Genomic DNA, 25293 nt, shown 5'->3' on the forward strand with positions numbered 1-25293 from the left:
TCAGTTAGTGACAGAAAGGGTAAAGACTAGGCCACGCTCCAAGCTGTCTGGTCTCCTTCTCAATGGTTCTGTGTGTAGTCCCAACACCAACTAACAATGTGTCATGGCTCTTCCTACCTGCTAACTGTCAGAACTAGGACATTCCATGTAAAGCGAATAAACAGCTTTTGCTAATTACAGAGGAAGATGCTGTCAGCTCTATTGCTTATTCTCTGTGGATGTCTCTTAGCTACCTGGAAATAACTATTTCTACTTGCCATTGTGTCATCTGTTTAGACTACAGTCTGCATGTCTAGCTGTATGTTTGAAGAGTGCTTACTGCCTATCAAGCCTTGACTGCATGTGAGACCACCAGCCACTAATACAATAAATTAAAAGCATAATTATGTCACTCTTGAAGCTTCATCAGGATGAAAATGAGATAAAAATATAGATGAAGAATATACTGAGAACACAATTAGAAAATTAAAAATCTAGGAAGAAAGCTGAGGATGAAAAACACAGTATTAGTTTATTCTTCAGGAAGCCTATTTGCATTTTACTCCATAGAATCATAGAACAGTTAGGGTTGGAAAGGACCTTAAGATCATCTAGTTCCAACCCCTGCCATGAGCAGGGACACCTCACACTAAACCATGTCACCCAAGGCTCTGTCCAACTGCCAGGGATGGAGCATTCACAACTTCCTTGGGCAACCCATTCCAGGGCCTCACCACCCTTACAGTAAAGAACTTCTTCCTTATATCCAATCTAAACTTCCCTGTTTTAAGTTTTAACTCATCATAACTTTCACAAAATAATGAGGACATACCAATACTGCTCACCAAAATTACCACCTATTTCTTTGAAACTTTTCAGTTATGTTTACATTGCCCTATTCATATACAATAACTCCAGCTCCCAAACCAAGAGATCAAATAATGTTTGACTAAACAACTGACCTCAGTGTGAGTTTCACACTTGTCTTTAATGATAATGGTATGAGACAACTTATGAAAACTAATTTGGTGGACACAGTTTTGATTATCACTGAAAATCATTGCTTAGCAATGAAAATGGGATAATTTATATTTTGAACTAGTCATGTTCAACGCTGCAGGAGTGACTTGAGCAATGCCATGGCTGTAGCAGCTGTAGTGAATGAAATTAAAATTAGAATCCTGTTGTTCTTGCAAGTGATTTTTTGACTCTCTATTCTACCATAAAACAGATACAGTAAAAATGTGAGATTTTCTACTTACAGACACATAGCTGGCATTAATGTAGTCAGAACCAGGAATACCAGCATCAGGCATCAGCTTTACTCTGTTGTTATTATCTATCATGGAAACAAAGTCTAGTTAGCTAACAGATTTGTTCCAAAAAACCACTGACATATGTAACAAGTGTTCCTGGAGTGCTAAAAAATCAAAAATATTGTTATTGTTGCTAACAATACTTGACATAGTAGAACACTAATTACAAAGGGAATCTAAACAATTTCCATTTTTGTACCATGATCCTTTAATGTTCCAGACATACTTTAATAAAATACTTTTTAATTAAATGGTGACATGCCAAAACCTCCAATCTGATGTATGTATGGGGAGAATCCTCTGCCTAAAGGTAGCCTGTGTACTTTAAGCCACACTGTTCTAACACACATTCAGTGTGAATCAGACATCAGGGTCCAGGGTCTGTCAGTCTTTCCTATATACTTGCTGCCCAGGTAACAGATTTGAGACTGATCTTGGCACTTTTACATTCTTTTACATAAGGTAAGGTCATTATTACAGGAAAAAAAAAAATAACGGTTGAGGGTTTCTGATTTGAGCCTACAGTACATATGCAGAAATGACAAAACCTAGGAAAGATGTCATGTGAATAGGTAAATGCTGAAACTAAACATTTCAAATGTTGATGTTTGGTGCTCAGCTTACAAAAGAAAAAAAGAGAATACAACATTAAATATTTATGAAACTTATCTGTTTATATTTCATAAATAAATTTTTAGTGACTGTAACTTGGAGTATATCTTGAACAAGGCAAGGGATAACAGGAACAGCTGCTCTGAAAAGTTAATAGCACAGAATGTAGCGTTATTAACCAAGGAATGCCATGCTCCTCATCTCACATCACAGCTAATGCCTAAAATAATAATGACATTTCTTGTCTTATTAACTGAAAAACGAAGCAGTGTTGAGTACAGAGAGACAGACTCCCGTCTCCTGTGATAAAATCTAGCCTTGGCTTATAAGTTATCATACAGTCACTCTGATCTGTGGAACCTTTGCAGCGTATGTACACATATCCACAAGAAAGCACACCCTGGCTCCTGAGGTAGCTGAATGCACAAACGTGGATTTTATATGTTTAAAAAAAATTACTTCTCACTAAAGAGGGAAAAAAAAAAGATGAGGAAGAATGTTAAAGAGTTTGAATTACAAAGCTAAGAAACTACTGAGGCTACAGTTTCTTGCACCTGCATATTAAAGCTTGTGAGAGCAAGTTTAAAGCTACTCGCAAATAAAACTGTCTTTAAAAAAAACACAGTGAAAAGTTAGATTACTTGACTGAAAATTATTTCATAATGTGGACACGACTGTACTGCTATTTCAAAGGCTGATCAAACAAATAGAGTTGCATTCCAAATATCTACTGCATGATTGAATGTAGAGCGCAAAACAGGAACTGATCGGTAAATACACGTACATGGCTTTATGTTCGGGAAACGATTCTTAGACCTGTTCCAAGGCAGATCAGCATCAGTTGAAGCAAGGTCATCAAGAAACTTGGGAAGTTCCTGCAGAAGAATAAATGTTTGTTGGCATATCTTTGCATTTCACCTTCTGTGAATATAAAAAATGACACAATCACCCAGTAAGAGGAAGAATTCTTTAGTTCTGCAACAGAGTGCATTTCTAAGAACAGCTGGAAACATTACAGGACATTCCACCTCACTGTCAACCCCAGTTACGCCAGCAGTGTTAGATGCAGCACTGCAGACAATGCTGTCAAGTTGAACAATTAAAGCTTACATGAACTTTCACCTTTACAAGTCTGGGTAAAGTCAGCCTCTCACCTTTTGTAGTTCTTTTCATTTTTTTTCATGAAGTCACATGCTTGGTTACTATGCCCTACTGACTCAAACTTACTCTTGAATAATGCCTTTTCCTGACTCCTGTAGCTTGGGAGAGTTCTTGCCACAGCATGAGAACTGATGAGAATTTAATTGAGACAACTGGCAATTAGCTATTGTTCATGGGACTGCTTGTGAAAAGGGTGGGAAGAGTTATTTTGGGCTGAACTGCAGTTTCATAACTGGTCATTAGTTCTATTACTGAAAGGCAAAGATTGATAAATCATTCATATTGAGGAACTTACTTGATGGGAGTGTTTCTGTGCATAAATAGGCATAACTTCCAAAGCTGAGTAAAAGAGTGGAGATAACTTCATAACTTGTTAATGGAAAAAACATATTGATATGATGATCTTGTGTGATAAGAGAACAGAAAGCTCAGAAAAGATAGAATTTAGCCAGAATTTCTAAGTTAATAACTACATGAACTGTAATAGATTTTTGCTTTTTCACAAATATTATAGACAAGACTATTTCAACACCTAGCTAAGACACAAAAGTAGAGACCTACCTATGGCTTTGAAAGCATAAAATACAAAATGTTGCTGCTTGTGCTGAGTAATCCATTCAAAATTTGTCTTTAATATTAATAGTTAGTCTCTAGATGGGCTACTTCCAAAAGCAGGGCAGACTGCCCTACTATCAGATTCAATATTAATTATTTTTAAGTGGTCTTTTGCTCGGGTATTTCAGACAGATAAATAAAATTTAATGTGTAACTATTAGCAAATAAACAAACAGATGAAAGAGGCAATGAAAAATGGAAAAAAACAGAAGCACTTTTTATTCCAGTGTTTTTCTTTCATTGTTAATTCAAATATTTTGTCAGCTTTATTTGATGGGTTCAGATACTATGAATAATTTAAGATAAACATTAGCAAAGTGGGATAGTTTAAAACCTGATGTAATAAACTAAGTCAATAATTTATCTAATCCGATATGATATTTTTGTACAATGGATAATGCCTGACATATAAAAGAGACCTGAAAACCCTTGAACTGTATCATATGCAGTATTACCCCATGAGAAACTTGTTTCTTTTTCACTATCTGACAAAAATCCTGTGGCCTGAAGCATGAGGACTACTCCACTTCTCTAATTACATCCTCAATAATAAAACTGCAAGTGCTTCTGAACATGAGGCAAAAGATGATTTCACAATGAAAGCAAAGGACTTTCAGACAAGGGACCTGACTTCTCTTCCTGGCTCTGACACATCCATGGGGAAAGACTTAGAGGAAGAATTACAGAGAACTAGATGCTCACCTCCCTTTGAAAATTAACAAGGGACTAGATCCTATCCATGCCCTTCAAAATCTCTCTAAGTACCTATGTTTCCTAGGGATGAAAAGTCTATGGCTATGCCCCTTCTAAAAAGAAAGCTTCTGACTTAAAATCACTTTATAAAGAATGGCTGATTTTACATTTATACCCATATATTAAATAATTACAAAGCATAGTTAACAGACATGAAATAAATAAAAAACTAAATGAATACTGTAGAAAAATGTATTTAAAGGCACTTTTTACAGTTAAAATCTTCTCTTTCAATCAACTTCTGCAATACTTAAGGCAGAATACTCTTTTACCCATTCAGTTGCCTCTGCCTTTTGTCTCAACAATCCCTTAGAGAAGTAAAGCCCCAGTCCTACAACTGAACCTAGAGAACGATCCCTGTTTGCAAGACACAGTAGAGTGACTTCTGTGCATTCCTGTCAGGATTTGGTAAGAACTGTAAAACACAGCTAAGGGTGGAGATGTTAAAATTCCTCTCATTCAGAAAGCTGAAACACTCCCACAGAATATCTTTTATTGAATTTTGCATGAAGGAAAAACACAGATGAAATGCCTGTGGCATTTTGTGGGTGTTATGGGCCACGGGATTCTATACCACGTGCGTGTTGTGAACTTTAACTTGCCTCATTTGCCTCACTCCTCTGAGTCTTAGCTTGTAGAGGAGGAAAAGAGAAGCAGATTATGGTATTTCTATAATGACGTTTCTGTATCTGAACATGTGCTCAGAAGCCCTCACCAATTCTCAGTCTAAGTGATTATTTTCAGAACTGGGGAAAGACGATTTGGATTCCCAGATTAAATAACAATATGTCATAGATGACATTTTTCTTTGCAGATTCATAAAACTGAAATAATTGATTTGCACTTTTTTTACTATAGTAATCTCATGGTACTATGGTGACATTTGGAGGTATTTTAAGTTTTTATTCAAGAACAGAACTTACTGTGAAACACTTCTACAAGTACTTCTGTTCAGTAATTTCACACTTATCAGAAAAACTGTTTTCTTTAATTTTTTTTTTCTGATAAGCAATAGATTTAGATCCATTCTGAGGCCCAGATTCTCTTTCCATGTCTACAGACAGGTCATGCTCACATGTAGACAACCCTGGAAATCTTCCAGGCACAGAAGCTTGGTCAATATAGTGAATTAAAAGAGACCAGGAATATCCCTGGATTCCAAGACTAAGTGAAACAGAAAGAGCCAAATTTATCCTAGATAATTCCAAAACAGGTTTGTTGTCTACAAACTGCCTATTGTAAATGATCCCTAGACTACTTTACCTACCAAAACTTATCTTGGAACTGCCCGGGAAGACTGGCAGCTTAAACGAAATTCAAGTCAGGGAATATGCTAACAGTTTATTAGTGTAAATTTTCATATTCTCATTTTCAGTTCCTGGTATACTGGAATTTACTAGCACAGAGAGGACCAGAGAGCCCAAGCAAGCTCAGCACCTTGTAATTATGTGCTTCAGACATAATGGCCCGTGGTTTTACACCTTGACCTTATCTCTCCTACACACATTGTAGGAGCCTTCAGTCATTTACGTGAAACTAAATGCTCAATGTGGATGGAAACAAGGTCTGCCTGTTTTTTTGTGTGCAATGCCCATTTCTGTGCATTGTCATTTCTGACGTAATTTCAAGTGCATTGTCAAACCTATTATGTGCCTGGTAAAACAGGTACTACAAATACCATAGATCTACCCTCAGTCAGGGACTGGACGCACCCTCCAATTCTGCCTGTCCTTGGATAAGCCATCTGTGAAGTTATCACTATCCTCTGAAACATGGAAGCTGAAGCTCAGAGGGAACATTGGAAGCCCAAATGACATATAAAACTGTTGATTATAAGCTGACTTTATAACTTAGTTGAATGAGGCCTCAGCTACTTGTATTTCTCTAAATTTGAAATGAATTGCGAGGATTTTGATTTGATAAAATGCTATTGTTTAAGGCATTACAATGTTGTAAGGCTTACCCAATGTGGGTCACACCTCAAGGAAGGTGAGAAACTTTCCAGTGATGAACTTTGATATGTGAAAATGTTATTGCTAGTAAAACTTTTCATCTGTTCAGTCATGCATAATATAACTATAATCACTCTTGTTCAAGTAAAATAACACTTCTGCTTTTGGAAAAAAGTTCTTACTTTATTGCTCAGAGAATTTTATGGTGCTTTTTATTATTAAATCCAGACCAATTTTACCTAAGGAGCATAACAAAAAAAGCTGTAGGAAATACCATTAATCTTTTCACACTTTTGTTGGTTTTCCCTTAGAGACTGAAATATTATAATCCAGCAGAAGAAAAGCCAGTTGTTGAGTCTTCATTTTCATTAATCCAACTGCTAAGCCATTCATGGTAAATCTATAAATCCAAAATATTACAGTCACTGGAGACTGACAAATTATTTTTGTGGGGGAAAATGACTGTATGTGTTAAAAATGATGATGATAAAGATACTGAAATAACAAGAAGAGAAGATATTGTTGAGAACAAAAATATGATAGCCGTAAAAATGTTACTTAATGAAAACAGTGAAAACTTTGAGATTTAAATTGAAAGCGTATATGCATTATACGTAAAAGCTGGTCTCTTTTCAGAAGGAAAGACAGGCTTGTTGTGTTCATCTAACTCACATAAGGACTTGAAGGCTATTCACATGGAGGCGATTCTAAAGAGCATGACAAGTATGACCCATTATTTGTAGAGGAACAAAAAGCAAAGTACCATGCACAACTTTTTTACTTTCTGTACTGAAACCTATGAAAGAAAAACATTTCTGAGTTCCTTGGCAGTATGACTGGGGCCTAAACATTTCACAGAATAAATACCAGCTCTGGTTTTGAAGTCATCATCACTCAGGAAAATGAAACTATTTAAAGCAGTTAAATATATCTGCATATACGTTAGAAAAATATTTCTAAATGAGCTGTTATCAGGTAAACTGTGTAGGCATTGCTACATATGCAAAAGCATAAAAGTCTGGTGTTCTTGCAAAGATCAGTCTAAAGAAGATCATCTTTTGCTGACACTTAGGTGAATAGTTCTGATCACTTTGCAATGTAGACTGAAGAATCCAAATCAGTGTAATATTACTTTCTAAACAATCAACCTGGTAATTGGGTATTGATTATCAAGGCCAGAGTCCTTCACGGCCTTGCCTGCTTAAAATGGACATGAAATGTGACACATGAAACGACTGAAGGTCTTGCGATGTTGTGACAACTGCTAGCAACATACCGAAAATTCTTCCTGAAACTTTAGGTTGTTGCTTGTGCAAAGCTCTTCAACATGTTGTAGGAAGGATTTCTTGCTTATTGGCCTGAAAGTAATGACAGAAGAATTAGAAACCTATAGGGAATTTCTATGTCATTCTTTTTATTCTTATTTAACTGCAGTTTATTAATAAATAGTGCTTTTCAGTTCAGTAGAAACTGATACTTAGAGGCAGAAAACTGTGAATTGCTTACAGCATGCTTATTTGGTTTGTTTCCAGTCACTTAAAATAGAAGCATTTTTTCCTGTTGTTTTTCCCCTCACCAAATTCCTAATGTTGCTAATGTTAACAGTACTGTAGGGTTGGATTGTTTTTATAGGTAACAGCATTCCAAGGCAAGGTTTTGACATTAATGGAAATTTGTAAAGTTACCACTGCATTCTAAAGTACATAATACTTCTTTGTCACACAGAAAACATTTTATACATTGCAAGATTTTAGACATATAAAATATTGCAGTGACCTCATTCTCATAATGACATGGTTTTTAAACCCCGAGGAGTTTAAGTATCCCTGTATTACTTCCCAAGCTAAAACACAGACATGCAGGCTTCACCCCAGAGAGAGAGAAAGCATTTCTCCAGTTACCATGCAATTAGTCATGCTTTTATGATTTATACGCAGCTTGGAGTTTTTTCCTAATAAACAGAGGAGAGAACCACACATTGAGACTCACCAATGACCACAATATAAAACTCTTTAATCAACTTACTTGAGGGATTTTCTATAACTAAGCAACCTGCAACAGAGATTTTTGTTAAATGTAGCAAGCTGAGAATTAACCAATATTGTGCATATTAATAGGTTTTAGATTAAATATGGAAGCAACTGAAGTGCCAGATGCATTTCTCTCATGGATTCAAATACTATTATATGTCAGGTATCTCGTGTGATTGTCTTCGTTTTTATCTCAGGTATTGGCAGATATCAATATGGTAGTTACAGTTCCTATCAATCTCTTCACACCATTTTACAGTGCTCTGGGCTCATATGGCCCTGGGAAATCCATACTTCTAGCACACTACTTCATACACATTGACAGGCTTCATTTTATGCTATGTACCCATATTGTTCTTCTTAGGGCCGTTTCAGAGCATAACGATAGGATTCACTTGACTTAATACTGACACCTATTTCTGAGCTAGTCACTCTGAATTCCTTTTATTATCAATGAAAAGAAATAGCTGTGATATTTATCTCATTTTAAGCAGATATCTAAAATAGGGCACAGATGAATCATGCTACAGGTGTACTTCTACAGAAGCCAAACAGCTACGGCTGTTTTCATGAAGTTTTTAAAAATGAGTGGCTGTTTTCATGCTCATTTTTACATGTTCACTGCTCTTTTGGGGGCACAGTGATTTTAAATCTGTGCTACATCTTAAATCTTTACCTTGAACCCACAGCAGGTTTCACAAAGATGATACATGAGCATCTATACTGAGGGGACTTTCAGACGACCTTGAAACTTGGTCATCATCATCACCTATGAATCCGTTTTAAAAATGTCTCAACAGTATGGATTTAAACACTAAACTTTGGGCACTCAGACTCGCAAAGCTTGTCTAAAGGACCAAGCCAAAAAGTTTGAATTTATACAGTTTATAATATAACTTGCCCCTTTGAAAAAGATAAAAGTATATCTTTATGTGTCTGTCTGTCCCTAAATCATGCATTCTTACATACAAATATTACAAAACCGATTTTATAATACAAATACAAATGTCTACTGCTGCCAGAATTTTAGTAGATAGGCCAATTTGCCTTAAAAATACTTTGATGTATGAAGTTATTCTTAGATATTTAAATTTTAAATTAAATAATAAAATAGATTAATACAATTGTTGAATCATTTATTATTAAGTATCAGACAAATTAATTTCAAAGCTGCTGAAGATGCCTTTGTACTATGTACTTTGTTATGACAGTTCTCTTCACAAAAAGCAAACAGGCTATGAAAGCCTTGGGTCAGTCTCACTGGAGTAAGAAGACATGCAAGAATTCACAGAAATGGGCTCAAACTCAAAGTGACAATGTCCTTTACCAGGAGAAGGAGAGCTTTAGAATGAAAAAAGACAAAAGATGACAAAGCATGCAGCTCTATTCAGATTGATCAGACATCTAGCCAGTGCTTATTGTATCACTATGTTGTTTGCATTACATGGCAAATGAAACTATCTTCTAGTAATGATGGCAACGTAATGGCAACATTACAGGCCTAAAGTTTATGGAAGAAAAAGTATTATTCAGTATTAATAATTAATAAAAAATGATTAAAAATTAATATTAACAGTATTAATAGCTGTGCCAGTGTCCTGCACACAAATTTGTCTTTGAGCAAAAAGTAAACTTTTTTATAATTTTCAGGAGAAAATTATAAGCAGTTTCTGCCAAGAAATTACATTTGTTTTTCCTTAGAGTTCACCTACCTACACCATAAAAAAAAAAAAAAATCATCTCCCGGTTGACATCTCAGTAACTTTTTGAATACTGGCTTTCCTCCTCTCAAATTAATAGCAATTAGGGGCTTCCTGAACCTAATTAGCAGCAAGCAAATGCAGTTTGATTATTAGTGAGTAAAAATTAAATCTATGCTGTACAGAAGCAACCTGAGTGTAACATTTGGTGCTTCAGTGCTGAAGGTACATGGAGCCAACAGCAAAGGACAGAGGAGACCAGCACAACTCAAACAGCACCACATACTCAATATTTCCTTTTTTTACTTTCACTCAAAGCAGGGAAGTAAAGCATTGAGATAGCTCAGGAAAGGAACTAAACACAGTGTTCCACATGCTGCTTTCTAGCTAATTTTTAATATTAATAACAGGTGATTTTTTTTAAGGCATAATCATATAGTATCTTCCACAAGCACTAATCATTTTTAAAGAAGGCACCTACAGATTGACAGTTGAATCTATCTGTGGGCATGTAAGTGAAGAATTTGATTTTCAGAATTACTGAACCCACACTTTTGTTGGTAGCAAGTGCATATTGCAATGTCTTGGCAGCTCAGAAAATAGAACAATTAAAATGCTTATGGGAGAAATAATGTCTAACTTGAAGATTGTGGCAAAGATGTTGGCTTTGTTGTGTAAGAATCTTTAGAAATGATGAATTTCGTATGCTCAGTAAAGACAGCTATGCTCAGTTTCAGCACCCTCAGGCTTCCAAAATTAGTATTTTTTCCAAGTCTCTTGACTTAGAATATGTAATAATAATCTTACAGTATTTAATCAATGAAAAAATACTCATCTACCTGTAATCTTGTTCTTCACATTTCCCAGTCTTTTCTATAAAACATAAGCATATATCACTAAATCTTGATAAACACAATTTAGAATCAACCCATGAAGTTGCAAATTTCCCTATTTCAGCTGGACAATTCCAGATTCCCACTTGTCTGACTTTGAAACTAAGAAAGAAAAACATTCCCAAAGATAAAGAACGCTTTATTGCCTTAAATCTGATTTTCTTTTAAAACAGTGTATTGTTTCATGTGTGGGATTTTTTTTGAAGTCTATCAAAAATCTGAATCCCACTCAGATTACTTATGATAGAGCTAGAAAGAAGCCATTTATTTGTGTTGGCAGTGGTAACTGAAGACCATATTGTCACACAGACTCAGCTTTCTCTCTGGGTCAATCATCTGAAATCCACAGGGAATTAAAACTTCGTCCAAACAGAAAACAACAGAAATGAGTATGTAGGCAAAAGGCTTAACTCATAAGCACCACTGACACTTCCTAGGACCAACGGAGGAACTAATTTTTAGCAAGTTAATTGAAAGCAATATGGAGCTTAACCCTTCCTAAATATTAAAAGCCTAAGCAAAGAGAACCCATGGTCATTTCTGCCATTGTACCAGGACACATACACTCATAAACGTTGTACTCCTGGGATACAAAGCTCAGGAAGCCTATTTTTGATAGTTGATTACTAAAGGGAAACTTGTTGTAGAAAAATGTAAGGCAGGAACTATGCCTATCCCCATCCAAAGAAAGAAGAAACAGGCTGGTCTAGAGAAAACAATGTGCGTGCAGAAGTGTTACCGTGAATACACACACCTACTGAATATACAGTATATAGGCGAGATCAGACAATAATTTTATATGCAATACTTCTCTGTAAAGAGTTCTAATTACCTGGTGTTTGCAAGGGTTACAGTGTCTGTAGCTCAGAAATATTTCTTCTGAATCTGTGCCACATTTGCTTGACAAGCTGTTTCACACAGAATGAAACAAAAGCCTCAAAGCATCCACTATAAGGTGCAACTTCTCAAGAAAAGATTCTGAGAAATGGGCACCCACGTGGCTTTATCCTTTCTGCAGAAACCACTGCAAAAAGAGTGTGCCAGAAAAGTTGTCTCCTAGGTGAGCACCCAGAATGAGTTCGTAGTCACTCACCAAATCTGGTGCACCCTGAAAATTTAAAGACAGAATCTATTCACAGCAGATGAGTGTCTGCTTGGAAATGTGACTTGCAAACCCTATGGACATGTTACAAAAAGTGGTGAAAGGCCACAGTATTCATATATTCATTGTGCATAATGAACCAATGTTTAATTCTATTTAGACTGATGGGGTATGTATGTTTTAAACAAGGGTTGTTCTTTTTGTTATTGACTATTTCATATCAGCTCCATCATCATGGAGATCAACATATGTCCAAACATTCAAAGTTAGCATTTGGCTTCATAAAGCAGGTCTCATCTTCCATCAAATTCAGTAGAACTTAATTCCCTGCATGCTCTCTGAAACTACATCCTATTAATCGATTGCCTAACAAAGACTTGATGAAAGATGGTGTATATGTACAAGCTAGTATTAGTATTTTTCCAGCACTGAAGCTTTTAAAGTAAATTATTTTCTCATGACCATTATTTTAAGAAATTTCCTGGGAACTGGGATCTGCCATGAATTACCTAATTAGAAAAAAAAAGTTGACCCCAAAAAGGTTTCAAAATTGTCAAAATGAGATACTTGTGCTTTTACATTTGATTTTTTTCTACTTAAACTGACTTCCGTAATGCAAAATAATTCATACTAAAAAAGTCATAAAAATGTGTGAAATAAAATGTTTTGATTAACCTACATTAAACATTTGCTGAGTTTAGGTTCATTGAACTTTTCAAGCTGTTGAACTTTTGATCTGCTAAGAATGATAAAAAACGTTTCAAGTCATATTCTTACAGAACAGAAAAAAACTATTCTACTTCTTTTTACTTCTCATGTGATACCAGCTGCACAAATTTTCTGAGAATATGATCCAAGATGATAGGCCACAATCCACTAAGTATGAGAGAATGTCTGAAGAGAGAATATATGAGAGAAAGTTAAGAAGGATCTCACGGAGCAGGCTAGAGTATCTTGATTGTGTCGATGAACTGTGTCAGCTGCAAGTCCGTCCCTTTACTGATTTAGAATAGCTAACGTGATAAATAATATACTGGCTGAGAAATAACAAAACACCTGGCTTCCAAACCAGCTCCTTCAAAATGAGCACTGAATGGGATGATTAGTAGGTAAAGAAAAAAATCTCTCCTGTTTTTTTATCACCTTAGATTTTCACAGGAACTCCCCATCACCCTCTCAGGGTAGAAGGTATATGTAGTTGGACCAGATTTCAGGTGATTTACTGCTATCCAGGAAATCCAAACAAGCTAGCCTGGAAAATGATTCTGCCCATCTATGTTTTCCTCATGGAATTACAAGATGCTGTGAACTGAAATCAGCATTCTGCAACATAGCACGCTTTGCAAACACAGCTGAGACAGTATAGCACAGATGTACAGCAGTATGTTATGCAGATGCAGTGATACACAGTCCTTTTCCACTGTAGTCATCAACATGTAATACAATAATTTAACGTGCTAATGTCACTGCTTTAACCACAAATCATGAGAATGATAAGGACAACACAAAAACTGGGACTGTGATTGACTTTTACATAGCTATTCCCCAAAGGCATCAGGTACAAGAGTTTTTTTGTTGTGTAACTTTGAAAGTCTGAAAACAGGAAGCAAAAATATTAGACATTAGGTTTTGCATTAAGCTGCCTTTGTGCATGCTGCCATGCTTCTGCCAGCTTCTTGATATAACTCATCATGATTAGGAAGGATGTATCTATACGAAAGACAGCTTTAGAGACCCCTAAAAAGTCTTCTTTGGTCACTGACCTTACCAGTATAGGATCTTCCATGTATTGAAACATTCTTTAAAGCTTACAAAAAAGCTGTAATTAACTAAAAATTTTGAGCAGATGAGGGATATCCTGTCCCTCATTACTACATGCATGTTATCTAGTAGCGTCTGACAGTACATTTACTGACTTCTAGTTGAAAATACGGCATGAATCCTTTCCTGAGGAACTCTGTCAGTGCCTGCATTTCAAACTTCAACAATGTGTTTTAATGTCCAACAAGGGACCTGGGCAAGGAGCCTGCTGTAGCTTCAGTGCTGCTACTGTTTGAAAAATAATAATCCAAAATTTAACAGCTGCATCACGCACCTTACGTGACTGGCAGAAGAAGAGAGTCTTTCATTTTGGCCATTAAAGGAGTGAGGAAGAAGGAAAGATTAAAATACAGATGGAAGGACATGACAAATTGCAAAACAAAATGTGAGACTGGCTCTAAAATAAGAGTGATGTAACTAAAACTCACTGTTCAGAAAAGGCCTTGCTGTGCATAAATCACCTACTGAATGTAAACTATGTAAGTATGAAATATTATAGTTTGCAATTACCCTGTAGAGTTTGAGACTGTACAAATCTAAACTACATATAATTTAGACAGAAAAGTGGCAGAATAGTACTCTGCCTGATAAAGGATGTGACTGTGTTTATACGTTGCTGAGATTGAAGTGGCATAGTACAAAACAGCTGCAGTGTAAGTGGGTACAAAAAGCAGTTGAAGGGAAAGATAACTTCTCTTAATTACATACATTCTAACTGCTAACTGCTAAAGGAAAGAAACAACATGTTTCTTCTGTCACATTTACATTACATTTTCTTCCAAGTATAGGTTGCATATATCAGTGCTATATTGTCATAATATGTTATAATGTCTGTGTAAAAATTGTCCTGAATTATTTCAAAATAGTTGAGAAATTGTTGTACCTTAACATCAGGGACTAAAAATAAACATGATTTTATGATGACAAATACCACTGTTATTAGTATAGCTGCAAGGGTGACATTTCAATTAACTATATAATTGAAAGTAGCATGGTAGCACACAAGAGAACACAATGGAAAACACACCATGTTGCTTCAATAACACAAAGAACTTACTGGATGACAAATATCTCCTTGCGTCTAAAGAAAAATGAAGAGTATCTGGAAGTAAAATCCATTAACACTTTAGTATATAAACAAAATTAGTACCATTCTTATTCAGCTAAAAGTTTGGAAACAAGGCCATTTTGAAGATCCACCAAGATTATTTATGGGTCACAGTTATCACAGTGCATTGGCAATGGCTCTTTCTTCAGAGTATACTTTCCACTGTTATTAGAAAACATAACAATGCTATCTGAATGACATGTGCCCCACACAGAACATACCACAGCCATTATGTAGATGATTTCCAGATGATTCTTAGTATGTTTTCTCATCTGTTAAAAGCAGCCATTCCTGTGTGCACTATTTTGAACAGGTTTGTACATACAACCAACTTACTCTGTACCACACACATAGACATAAACACACTCAAACAAAACAGGTCAACAGCTACAACCTTTCATCTTCCATCTATTCCTAGTCTGCAACAGTAGGATGCCTGACTGATAAGGCAGTACTATTTTAGGCTTCTCATCTTTAAGGAGACTGTCTATCACAGTGTTTCATCTCTGACACAGCAGGGAAAATACAGGCAGGTAAAGAATGTTCACCAAACATTTCTAACTCAGTTGGGTGTCATATATTATTGAAAATCATTATCGTATTTATTTGGTGAATAATATCCATTTTTCTGGCAGTCAGAAAGAGCTGTTTTCCTTCTGATAAATACCTGACAAGATTCTTTGTCGGACAAGAAATATGAATAGCCTGGAATTGCTACACACACCTTAAAGGAGTAGATATCAGGAGAGCTAGTGTGCTGAGCCCATAGAAACTCAAATATTATGCAAATTCCCTTATGGAAAAAAAAACTCAATCTCAAACTAAACTAGAAAAACCAAGAAGAAGAAAACATTCCGTGCTTTCTGAATTTCTATTAAACAATGGCAGATTTGTTCCTCAATTAGTTAACTGAGAATTCTGGGAGTTTGACTCTCAAAATGCATATGGAGGTTTGCAGTCTACACAAAAAACTGGGCAATCAAAAAAACCTCAGAAATTCTGCATGTTTAAAAATATGTAGCCCTCTTTTTGGTAATACAATTAAACAGTGATTTGCACTTAGATCTTTATCTTGTAGTAAAAAGAGCTGAAGATTAAGTGATTTTCTAAAAGCTAGTGAGAAGTGTCTTGAGGATGGAGGTCATTCTTTGAAAGAGGATCTCAGTGACCTGTGTAAATAAAGAACACCACAAACACTTCCAAACAAGCAAAGGTCAGAAAGGGGTCATAGCTACAGCCCCTTTGGACTACTGTTTTGCCTAAGGAGTACGCTTACCGTGTAAATCTCTCATCCTTCAGCTCCAGGTCTGCCACTGTGATAAACTGATCCAGTTTGAACTTAGTGTCAATAATTTCAGCATCTCGTGGGGAGTAAGTGCCTCCCTCTTTTTGCTTTTGCCGAATTCTGAACAGAAAAAAAAGGGGAAAAATAAACATGCAAAAGATTTAAGGACACACATGTCAATACTTTGATTAGTCAGGCTGAAACTGAAAACTGCTTGTCAGCAATCCTTCACTGGCCTTTATTCTGCTGTCCCTTCCAAAAGCGTAATTTAGGCAAATCCACAGTTACAATGTCTAAAATTGATACGGAAAGAATCTAGACTACATAATCTTAGTTTTGCTACATAAATCCTTTGGCAATCCCTGAATGATGCAGCTGAGGAAGAACAGAACTTCTGATTAATGAGCTGACAACATCATTTATGCAGTACCCAGTCTGCTTCTTTACATAGACATTTTGTTCACAATTTGAATTAAAATTTAATTTTTCTTTCACACATGACACTTCAAAGCATTTAACTGCTAAATTTGTTAGTAAGACAGAAAACAAAGTTTAGAGTATTTACCTCATATCAAACTGTCAATAGCATTAGCTATCACATTAACTTCAGCCAGCTGAAACGCTAATCTGTATCCTCAATTCAATAGAGAAGTGGCTCTAAAAGGGTAAGATAGGCTACTGCTCCAATTTACCCTCTGGAGAAATGTTTTTTTCTCCTTCATCTATGGAGGTTACTCTCACTAAATTAAAGCCTTTGTGAATCCCTCCCTATGTTTCTACATGAAAGACAACAACCAAAAGCAATGCATTTTGAAATGACAGATTGGATCCATTTCTAGGATTGTTTCAATTCTTCTTCAAAACATTTCTGAATGCTTGCAAACATGTTATGGTAAGGATAAATAGATCTCACCTTGCAAAGGCATATACTGCAGCTACCAAAAGAACAATTGAAAGTATACACAAAGTAACAGCAAGGATAACTTCTACAGATCTTCCTGACGTTTCTTCACCTGCAACAGAAAGTGAAAATTTAGTATTTCATAGTATTTCACTAAATTTTTTACATTTCTGACAGGGTGAAATCAGGAAGCAATGAAAGACTTTTCTCTCTGCACAACTGCATCCGCTTTGTGTCATTAGAAGTGCTGCTTGGGAAATTAAAACGTAACAAAACCAAATAATTTATGTAAAGGTTCCTAAGCATTGCTGCTCTATGTAATGCTAATAGTATATGTCTACAACCATGCGTGCAGCTATCCCCTGGTGCTTTTCAGTTTTACCTGTTAAACAGGTGAAGGTAGGTCTACAGTGCAGTAACACCAGTCTGAACACTAGCCTGAGCTGAGCTCCTACTTCAGCTCAGAACAGACTGCTCTAATAGGAATAATTAAACTCCAGAAGTGGAAAAGGAAGAGCCACAACTCTAAAGAGTGCAGCCATCACTCACTGTAAGGTAAGAACAATTTAGGCCAGAGAAAGAGAATAGAAAAGCATGTCTATAAAAAAAAAATGTTGCAAGGAGAAAAGGAATGGAAACATCCTTTCCACTCACTGCTCTCTGTGATAAGGCCCAAATATTAGCAATGCTGAAGAAGAGTAGAAAAATCTCCAGAGAAGCCTCTAGAAAAGTTCTATCTATCTATCTACCTATCTAAACAGTAAAGTCAATCATAAACCCTACAGTTAATATCAGTCCAAACATTGCCAATACTATTAAACAAAACAGTGCTGGCAGAATGCCCACCAAGAATACAAAAATAACTTTCTCCTACTTCTTTGCAACAGGGAAGGACTATACATGTCTGTACAGAAGATCAAGGGCAAGGAAAAAGACAACAAAATAGAAGACATTATGTTGTGTAATTCTGAGAAGCTACAACTCAGTACATGGTGATAACAAACTCCAATAACAGAATATCATAAAGTAGGTTTCTATGCAAAAGGCAGTGTCAGGAAACCTCATTTTGATTATTTCCTGTCTCATCAGCTGTGCATTTCACATGGAAAAAGTCCACACTTACACAGGACTACCAGCTGCCCCACAATGACTTGCTGAACTAGTTATTAGAGTTTATGAAAAGGTTATAAACTGCCTTGATGTATTAGAAGTTTAAATAGTATTTATCATCACATTTTAATTATCTCATGGAAAAATCTTGATCTTTCATTGTAGTATGGATGTTACATTTGCAATGTCAGTCATAGGTTATGAGGAAGAAACTCCACTTCTCCATCTCAAGAGGAGAGCTGTGGTACTCCAAGTATGGTTGAGTGGGAGCACCATATTAAAAAGCATCCTTCACTATAATTAAAAAATCATTATTGCCGCTGTGCATTCCAGTAATTTCTGCTTCAGTGTTCCTCCCTAGCAAAATTCTTATTGTTTAACAAGAGCATCTGATGTCTGTCACAGAGAACTCTCTCACAGATTTTCCATATTCTTTTTTCTGCTTCAGGCATATTTAACATGTAGTATTAAATTGCACAGACACAAGGTTAGCTTTCTGGTTTTCCAGAGCTACCTATTCTATAAGTAGACTTAGGAACCAAAATAATGTAAAATTCAAATTAGTATTTTATCTACTAAATGAAAGTGTAATGTTGGAAAAACAAGAATTTCAGTGATTATTACAGAGGAAGATAACTGATTTATAATTAAATTGCAATACTGATTTCAGGCAGCATAAATTTCTTCTGAAAAGATGCTGTTGTTACAGGTGGAATAGAAGTAATTGGTCACAAAGATACCTAAGAGCTACTGATCTTTCTGATAGATTTTCTGGGTTGTGCTTTTAGAGCAAGTCTGAAGTTCATATAACCAGAGCATGTTCTATAAGGAAACACTTGGGCAAGTTTCCTCAGGTTATGTATCTCAAGAGAAAATGTGTCTTATGATATATCATTTTGATGTTATTTCACAACACCTGTAAGAATGTATAAAAGAAACTTCTACTTATCTTTTCCCCTTGTTTTGTTTCTTGTAGGACAGGCTCAGGAATTTAGAAGTTAAGGCCAGACAAGAGTTTTCTTTAGTGCCCATTTTAAAAGCAGTGCTTGACATTAAATTTTAGCACAGAAGGCACTGGATGGGTATGAGGAGCCATGGATGCCTGAGAAATTTATTGGGTCTATATTTTTTTCCTATGACATTTTAGTCAGCATAGAAAGAGATCTGCTTCTTTATGTTCTACACCAAAGGCAACAATGCAGAAGTGAATGAATTGTACTCTGCCATTAAAGCATGACTTCCTTAAGCATTACAGACTTTTCTGTTAGAAACAAGAAAGTTGCCCAGAGGACTGGCTAGAATTGGACTCATTTCCAATAAACTTGTTTTCCCTGATTGGACATGCTGTCTTTCCCGTAGTGGGCAAACTATTTGCTTCATTGGCTTAAAACTTCAATAGAATCATAGAATCATAGAATAGTTAGGGTTGGAAAGGACCTTAAGATCATCTAGTTCCAACCCCCCTGCCATGGGCAGGGACACCTCACACTAAATCATATCACCCAAGGCCTCGTCCAACCTGGTCTTGAACACTGCCAGGGATGGAGCATTCATAACGCCCCTGGGCAACCTATTCCAGTGCCTCACCACCCTAACAGGAAAGAATTTCCTTCTTATATCCAATCTAAACTTCCCTTGTTAAAGTTTAAACCCGTTACCCCTTGTCCTATCACTACAGTCCCTAATGAAGAGTCCCTCCTCAGCATCTCTATAGGCCCCCTCCAGATACTGGAAGGCTGCTATGAGGTCTCCATGCAGCCTTCTCTTCTCCAGGCTGAACAGCCCCAACTTTCTCAGCCTGTCTTCATATGGGAGGTGCTCCAGTCCCCTGATCATCCTCGTGGACCTCCTCTGGACTTGTTCCAACAGTTCCATGTCCTTTTTATGTTGAGGACACCAGAACTGGACACAATACTCCAGGTGAGGTCTCACAAGAGCAGAGTAGAGGGGCAGGATCACCTCCTTCGTCCTCACACTCATTTTGATGCATCCCAGGATACGGTTGGCTTTCTGGGCTGCAAGCGCACACTGCCAGCTCATGTTCATTTTCTCATAGACTAGCACCCCCAAGTCCTTCTCCGCAGGGCTGCTCTGAATCTCTTCTCTGCCCAACCTGTAGCTGTGCCTGGGATTGCTCTGACACAGGTGTAGGACCTTGCACTTGGCATGGTTAAGCTTCATGAGGTTGGCATCAGCCCACCTCACAAGCGTGTCAAGGTCCCTCTGGATGGCATTCCTTCCCTCCAGCGTATCAACCGAACCACACAGCTTGGTGTCATTGGCAAACTTGCTGAGGGCGCACTCAATCCCACTGTCCATGTCAGCGACAAAGATGTTAAACAAGACCAGTCCCAACACTGATCCCTGAGGGACACCACTCGTTACTGGTCTCCAGCTGGACATTGAGCCATTGACCACAACTCTTTGTGTGTGGCCATCCAGCCAGTTCTTTATCCACCGAGTGGTCCATCCATCAAATTGATGTCTCTCCAATTTAGGGACAAGGATGTCATGTGGGACAATGTCGAACGCTTTACACAAGTCCAGGTAGATAACATCAACTGCTCTACCCCTGTCCATCAGTTCTGTAGCCCCATTATAGAAGGCCACCAAAGTGGTCAGGCAGGATTTCCCCTTAGTGAAGCCATGCTGGCTGTCACCAAGCACCTCATTGATTTTCATGTGCCTTAGCATGCCATCCAGGAGAATCTGCTCCAAGATTTTGCCAGGCATAGAGGTGAGACTGACTGGTCTGTAATTCCCCGGGTCATCCATTTTTCCCTTCTTGAAAATAGGGGTTATATTTCCTTTTTTCCAGTCATCGGGAAATTCACCTGACTGCCATGATTTCTCAAATATGATGGCCAGCGGCTTAGAAACTTCATTCCCCAGCTCCTTCAGGACCTGCAGATGGAGCTCATCAGGACCCATGGACTTGTGCATGTTCAGATTTTTAAGATGGTCTCGAACCAGATCCTCTCCTACAGTGGGCCCAAGGTCTTCATTCTCACAGTCGCTGTATCTGCCTTCCAAGACTTGGGTGGTTTGGTCAGAGCCGTTGCCAGTGAAGACTGAGGCAAATAAGTCATTCAGAACCTCAGCCTTCTCCAAATCCTGTGTACCGAGCTCTCCCGAGAGCTTTCTGAGGGGGTCTATGTTGTCCCTTGTCTGTTTTTTATTTGCTATGTACCTGTAGAATCCCTTCCTGTTATCCTTAATACCCCTAGCCAAGTTTAATTCTAACTGGGCCTTAGCTTTCCTAACTTGGTCCCTAGCTTCCCAGACAACATCCCTGTACTCTTCCCAGGCCGCCTGTCCTGCTTCCACCTTTTATAAGCCTCTTTTTTCCTTTGAATTTTCCTCAGGATCTCCTTATCCATCCAAGGAGGTCTCCTGGCCCTCCTGCTGCACTTCCTTCTAGTTGGGATGCAACACTCCTGAGCTTGAGGCAGATGATCCTTGAATATCAACCAACAGTCTTGGGCCCCCCTGCCCTCTAGGGCTGTATCCCATGGAACTTTACTAAGCAGGTTCCTGAAGAGGCCAAAGTCTGCTCTTTTGAAGTCCAGGGCAATGAGCTTGCTGTACGCTCTTCTCACTGTCCTGAGGATGTCAAATTCGAGCATCTCGTGATCGCTGCATCCAAGGCTGCCCTGGAGCGTCACATTTCCAAGGAGCCCTTCCTTGTTGGTGAGCACGAGGTCAAGGCATGGCACCTCTCCTTGTCGGCTCCTCTATTACTTGCACAAGGAAGTTGTCTTCTACACAATCAAGGAACCTCCTGGATTGTTTGTGCCGGGCCATACCATCCTTCCAACAGATGTCAGGGTGGTTGAAGTCACCCATGAGAACAAGGGCCTGCGAGCGTGAGGCTTCTCCTATCTGTCTATAGAGTGTCTCATCCACAGGTTCTCCTTGATCAGGCAGTCTGTAACAGATCCCCACAGTAATGTCTCCCATAGCTATATTCCCTTTAACCCTGACCCACAAACTCTCTGAACAGAACACATAAAGACAACTTTTGTGTTGCACTTTTCAAAGCATTCAGGGCTAGAGAAATAGTGCCAGATCCTTTCAGAATATTCAGGTAGTGAATTAGCATTTCAGGATCTTCAGTATCAGATCAAGTAATGAATTTCTAACATATATTATATGAATAAGGGAGCTCATATCACAAAAGATGAATGCCAACTGAAAAATATGTGCCCACTAAAATTCTTCTGGGTATTCATCCAGTTTTCTTGGGATCCCTTTTCAGAAAGTCAGGGCTAATGCTTAGATAAGTAAGTTTTGGCTTACCAATATATTCAAAGAACTTACAAATCTTACTACGATCTGCCACAAGCCTTCAACATTGCCATGGAGGAATTTATGCTGGATTTGAGACCCCATAACAGCCGGTCTATTGGCCAGTGACATCAGAACCAGAGGGATTCTATTATATGGTATCAATTTATTAATTAATATGGAGCTTTATCTGCATCTAAAGGATGAAGAGCTAAATAGTCATGTCCTCTGAGCTGGTAGCAGAAGGAATAATCTGCATCCAAAAGTTTTCCTATGTTAGGGTTACTGAAATAGAGTCACAGAATCACAGAGTCATTTAGGTTGGACAAGATGTTTAAGATTATTAGGTCCAGCTGTTAACCTAGCACTGCTAAGTCCACCTCTAAACCATGTCCCTAAGTTCCTCATCTACATGTCTTTTAAACACCTCCAGGGATGGCCATAATCACCAAAGCAGTCTGTTCCAATGCTTGACAACCCTTTCAGAGAAAAAAGTGCTCCTAATATCCAATCTATCACTCCCCTGGTGCAACTTGAGTTCATTTCCTCATCTCATTGCTTGTTATTTGCGAAAAGAGACGAACATCCACCCTGCTACAACCTCCTTTCAGGTAGTGGTAAAGAGCGATAAAGTCTCCACAGGCCTCCTTTTCTCCAGGCCAAACAACACCAGTTCTCTCAGCTGCTCCTAATCAAACTTGTGCTCTAGACCCTTCATCAGCTTCATTGCCCTTCTCTGGACCCATCCCAGCACCTCAATGTTTTTGCTGTAGTGAGGGGCCCAAAACTGAAAACAGGATTTGATGTGCAGCCTCACTAGTGTTGAGTACAAAGGGACAGGCACTTCCTTTGTCTTGGTGGCCATACTATTTCTGACAGAAGCCAGGATGCTCTTGGCCTTCTTGGCCACCTGGGCACAATCTCGCTCATGTTCAGCTGGTTGTTGAACAACACCCCCAGGACTTTTTTCTCCTGGCAGCTTTCCAGCCACTCTTCCCCAAGCCTGGAGCATTGCATGGGGTTGTTTTGACCCAACTGTAGGACCTGACACTGCCTTGTTGAGCCTCATGCCATTGGCCACATCCCATCGATCCAGCCTGCCCAGATCCCTATGTAAAGCTTTCCTACCCTCAAGCAGATCAACACTCGCACCCAACTTGGTGTCATGTAAACTTACTGAGGGTGTACTAGATCCCCTTGTAAAGATCTTTGATAAAGATGTTAAACAGAACTGGTTCCAGTACTGAACCCTGGGGAACACCACTTGTGACTGGCTGCCAACCAGATTTAACTCCATTCACCAGCACTCTTTGGGACTGGCCATCCAGTCAGCTTTTTACCTAGCAAAGTGTACACAGTAATAGCTCTACATCCAACAAAAAAGGAAAACTACATGAACAGTAGAGCTTCTGGTAGTTCACCAAGCAAGATGAGATATACTGGCAAAATGGTATTTTTATGGGTGTAACTGAATCTCTTCTAATAAACTTTGTCAAAACTGCTTCTTTATTTAAGAGTCCAGGCTGAGGTGAGACCTCCTGACAACCTCAAAAAGACATACAAGGGAATAGGTAAGTTTCCTCGGCCATTCTGCTTAAGCTAGGTCCAACAAAAATAGAGATTATTTACCTTAGGGAAACTACTGTATTAAAAAGAAATATGGAATTTTCTAGATTCTTTGTAAATAGAGAAATACTTTGGTAAATTACACTCTTCTTACCTAATGTTTTGACAGGGTCAGAATAGTCCGAATCTGTAAACTGTCCTTTAACATTAGTTGCTCTGAACTTAAATCTGTGAAATAAACCCAAGAAAAATAATGAAAATAAGTTTATGTTCATTTTATTTAATTTCACTTAGAAACTAAAAGCCATTTGTTAGTTTTAGTATAAAATAAACTGGAATCATTATTCACCTGCTAAAGAGACATTATGACAGGCATCAATGACTCAGTGTCAACAGATCTTAAATGTATAATCAAACTATTGATTACTTATCTTGAATTTGAGTTTATTTATTTTAAGAACACAGTAAGCACCTATTGGTACCTGAAACATTTAAAAAAAAATTGTCTCCCATGCTCATGCTCAGCCAAAAAATTTAAAATCAGAGATACGTGAAAGTCACTTCAATCTCCACCTTTGCATAATCGAACTACACATTTTGTATATTTATATAAATGCATATTTCACTTAAATCTTTCTCTGGGACAAACACAGACACAAATATACTTACAGGTACTGCTTTCTTGGTTTCAGTGGGCCATTACATATTTTGTCTTGACTACCTGGTATCATACAGGTAGCATCAGCACCTATGACATATATCTCTTCTTTGCCACTCAGATCTTCTTTTCCTTCTACACATGGTGGGTTTGGAAAACCTTCATTTGTAAAATATGGTCTTGGTCTGTTGAAGTAGGCATCATACCACTTAGTAACATTCCCATCATGCTGACCTATTGTCAAGAAAAGGAATAATCAGATACAATTTGCATTCTAACCAGACTTATTTAAAGAAATTAAGTAGGAAACATATTTTAAGAGCTATCAATGCTATTTACACAACCAAGTCTATAAATGTATTTGCAATTGAACCCAGATTTCCTTATTATCAACACTATCTACATTTTGTTGACTCAGAGTAAGTCAACTAGAAACTTCCAGGG

The 25293-nt window shown here is 37.7% G+C and overlaps 1 protein-coding gene across 5 annotated transcripts in view; it reads right to left on the minus strand.

The window, feature by feature from the left end:
• PTPRQ (protein tyrosine phosphatase receptor type Q) overlaps positions 1-25293 on the minus strand; it is a 129520-nt gene that overhangs the window by 8594 nt on the left and 95633 nt on the right. Inside the window, exons 49-58 of one of the 5 annotated variants that reach the window (XM_061454679.1) lie at positions 24861-25083; positions 24346-24419; positions 17241-17340; positions 16319-16447; positions 14992-15036; positions 12793-12852; positions 8414-8440; positions 7665-7746; positions 2692-2782; positions 1242-1318 (exon numbers count right to left, since the gene is read on the minus strand). In XM_061454679.1, the coding sequence (XP_061310663.1) occupies positions 1242-1318; positions 2692-2782; positions 7665-7746; positions 8414-8440; positions 12793-12852; positions 14992-15036; positions 16319-16447; positions 17241-17340; positions 24346-24419; positions 24861-25083 (908 nt within the window). The remainder of the gene's footprint in view (positions 1-1241; positions 1319-2691; positions 2783-7664; positions 7747-8413; positions 8441-12792; positions 12853-14991; positions 15037-16318; positions 16448-17240; positions 17341-24345; positions 24420-24860; positions 25084-25293) is intronic. The other 4 variants (XM_061454680.1, XM_061454682.1, XM_061454681.1 and 1 more) reach the window with 4 other exon arrangements.

Source organism: Pezoporus flaviventris, unplaced genomic scaffold (genome assembly GCF_033815535.1).
Source record: "Pezoporus flaviventris isolate CSIRO_AGI_PZ_B2104156 unplaced genomic scaffold, CSIRO_AGI_Pfla_v1 ptg000016l, whole genome shotgun sequence".
In the NCBI taxonomy this organism is placed as follows: domain Eukaryota; kingdom Metazoa; phylum Chordata; class Aves; order Psittaciformes; family Psittacidae; genus Pezoporus; species Pezoporus flaviventris.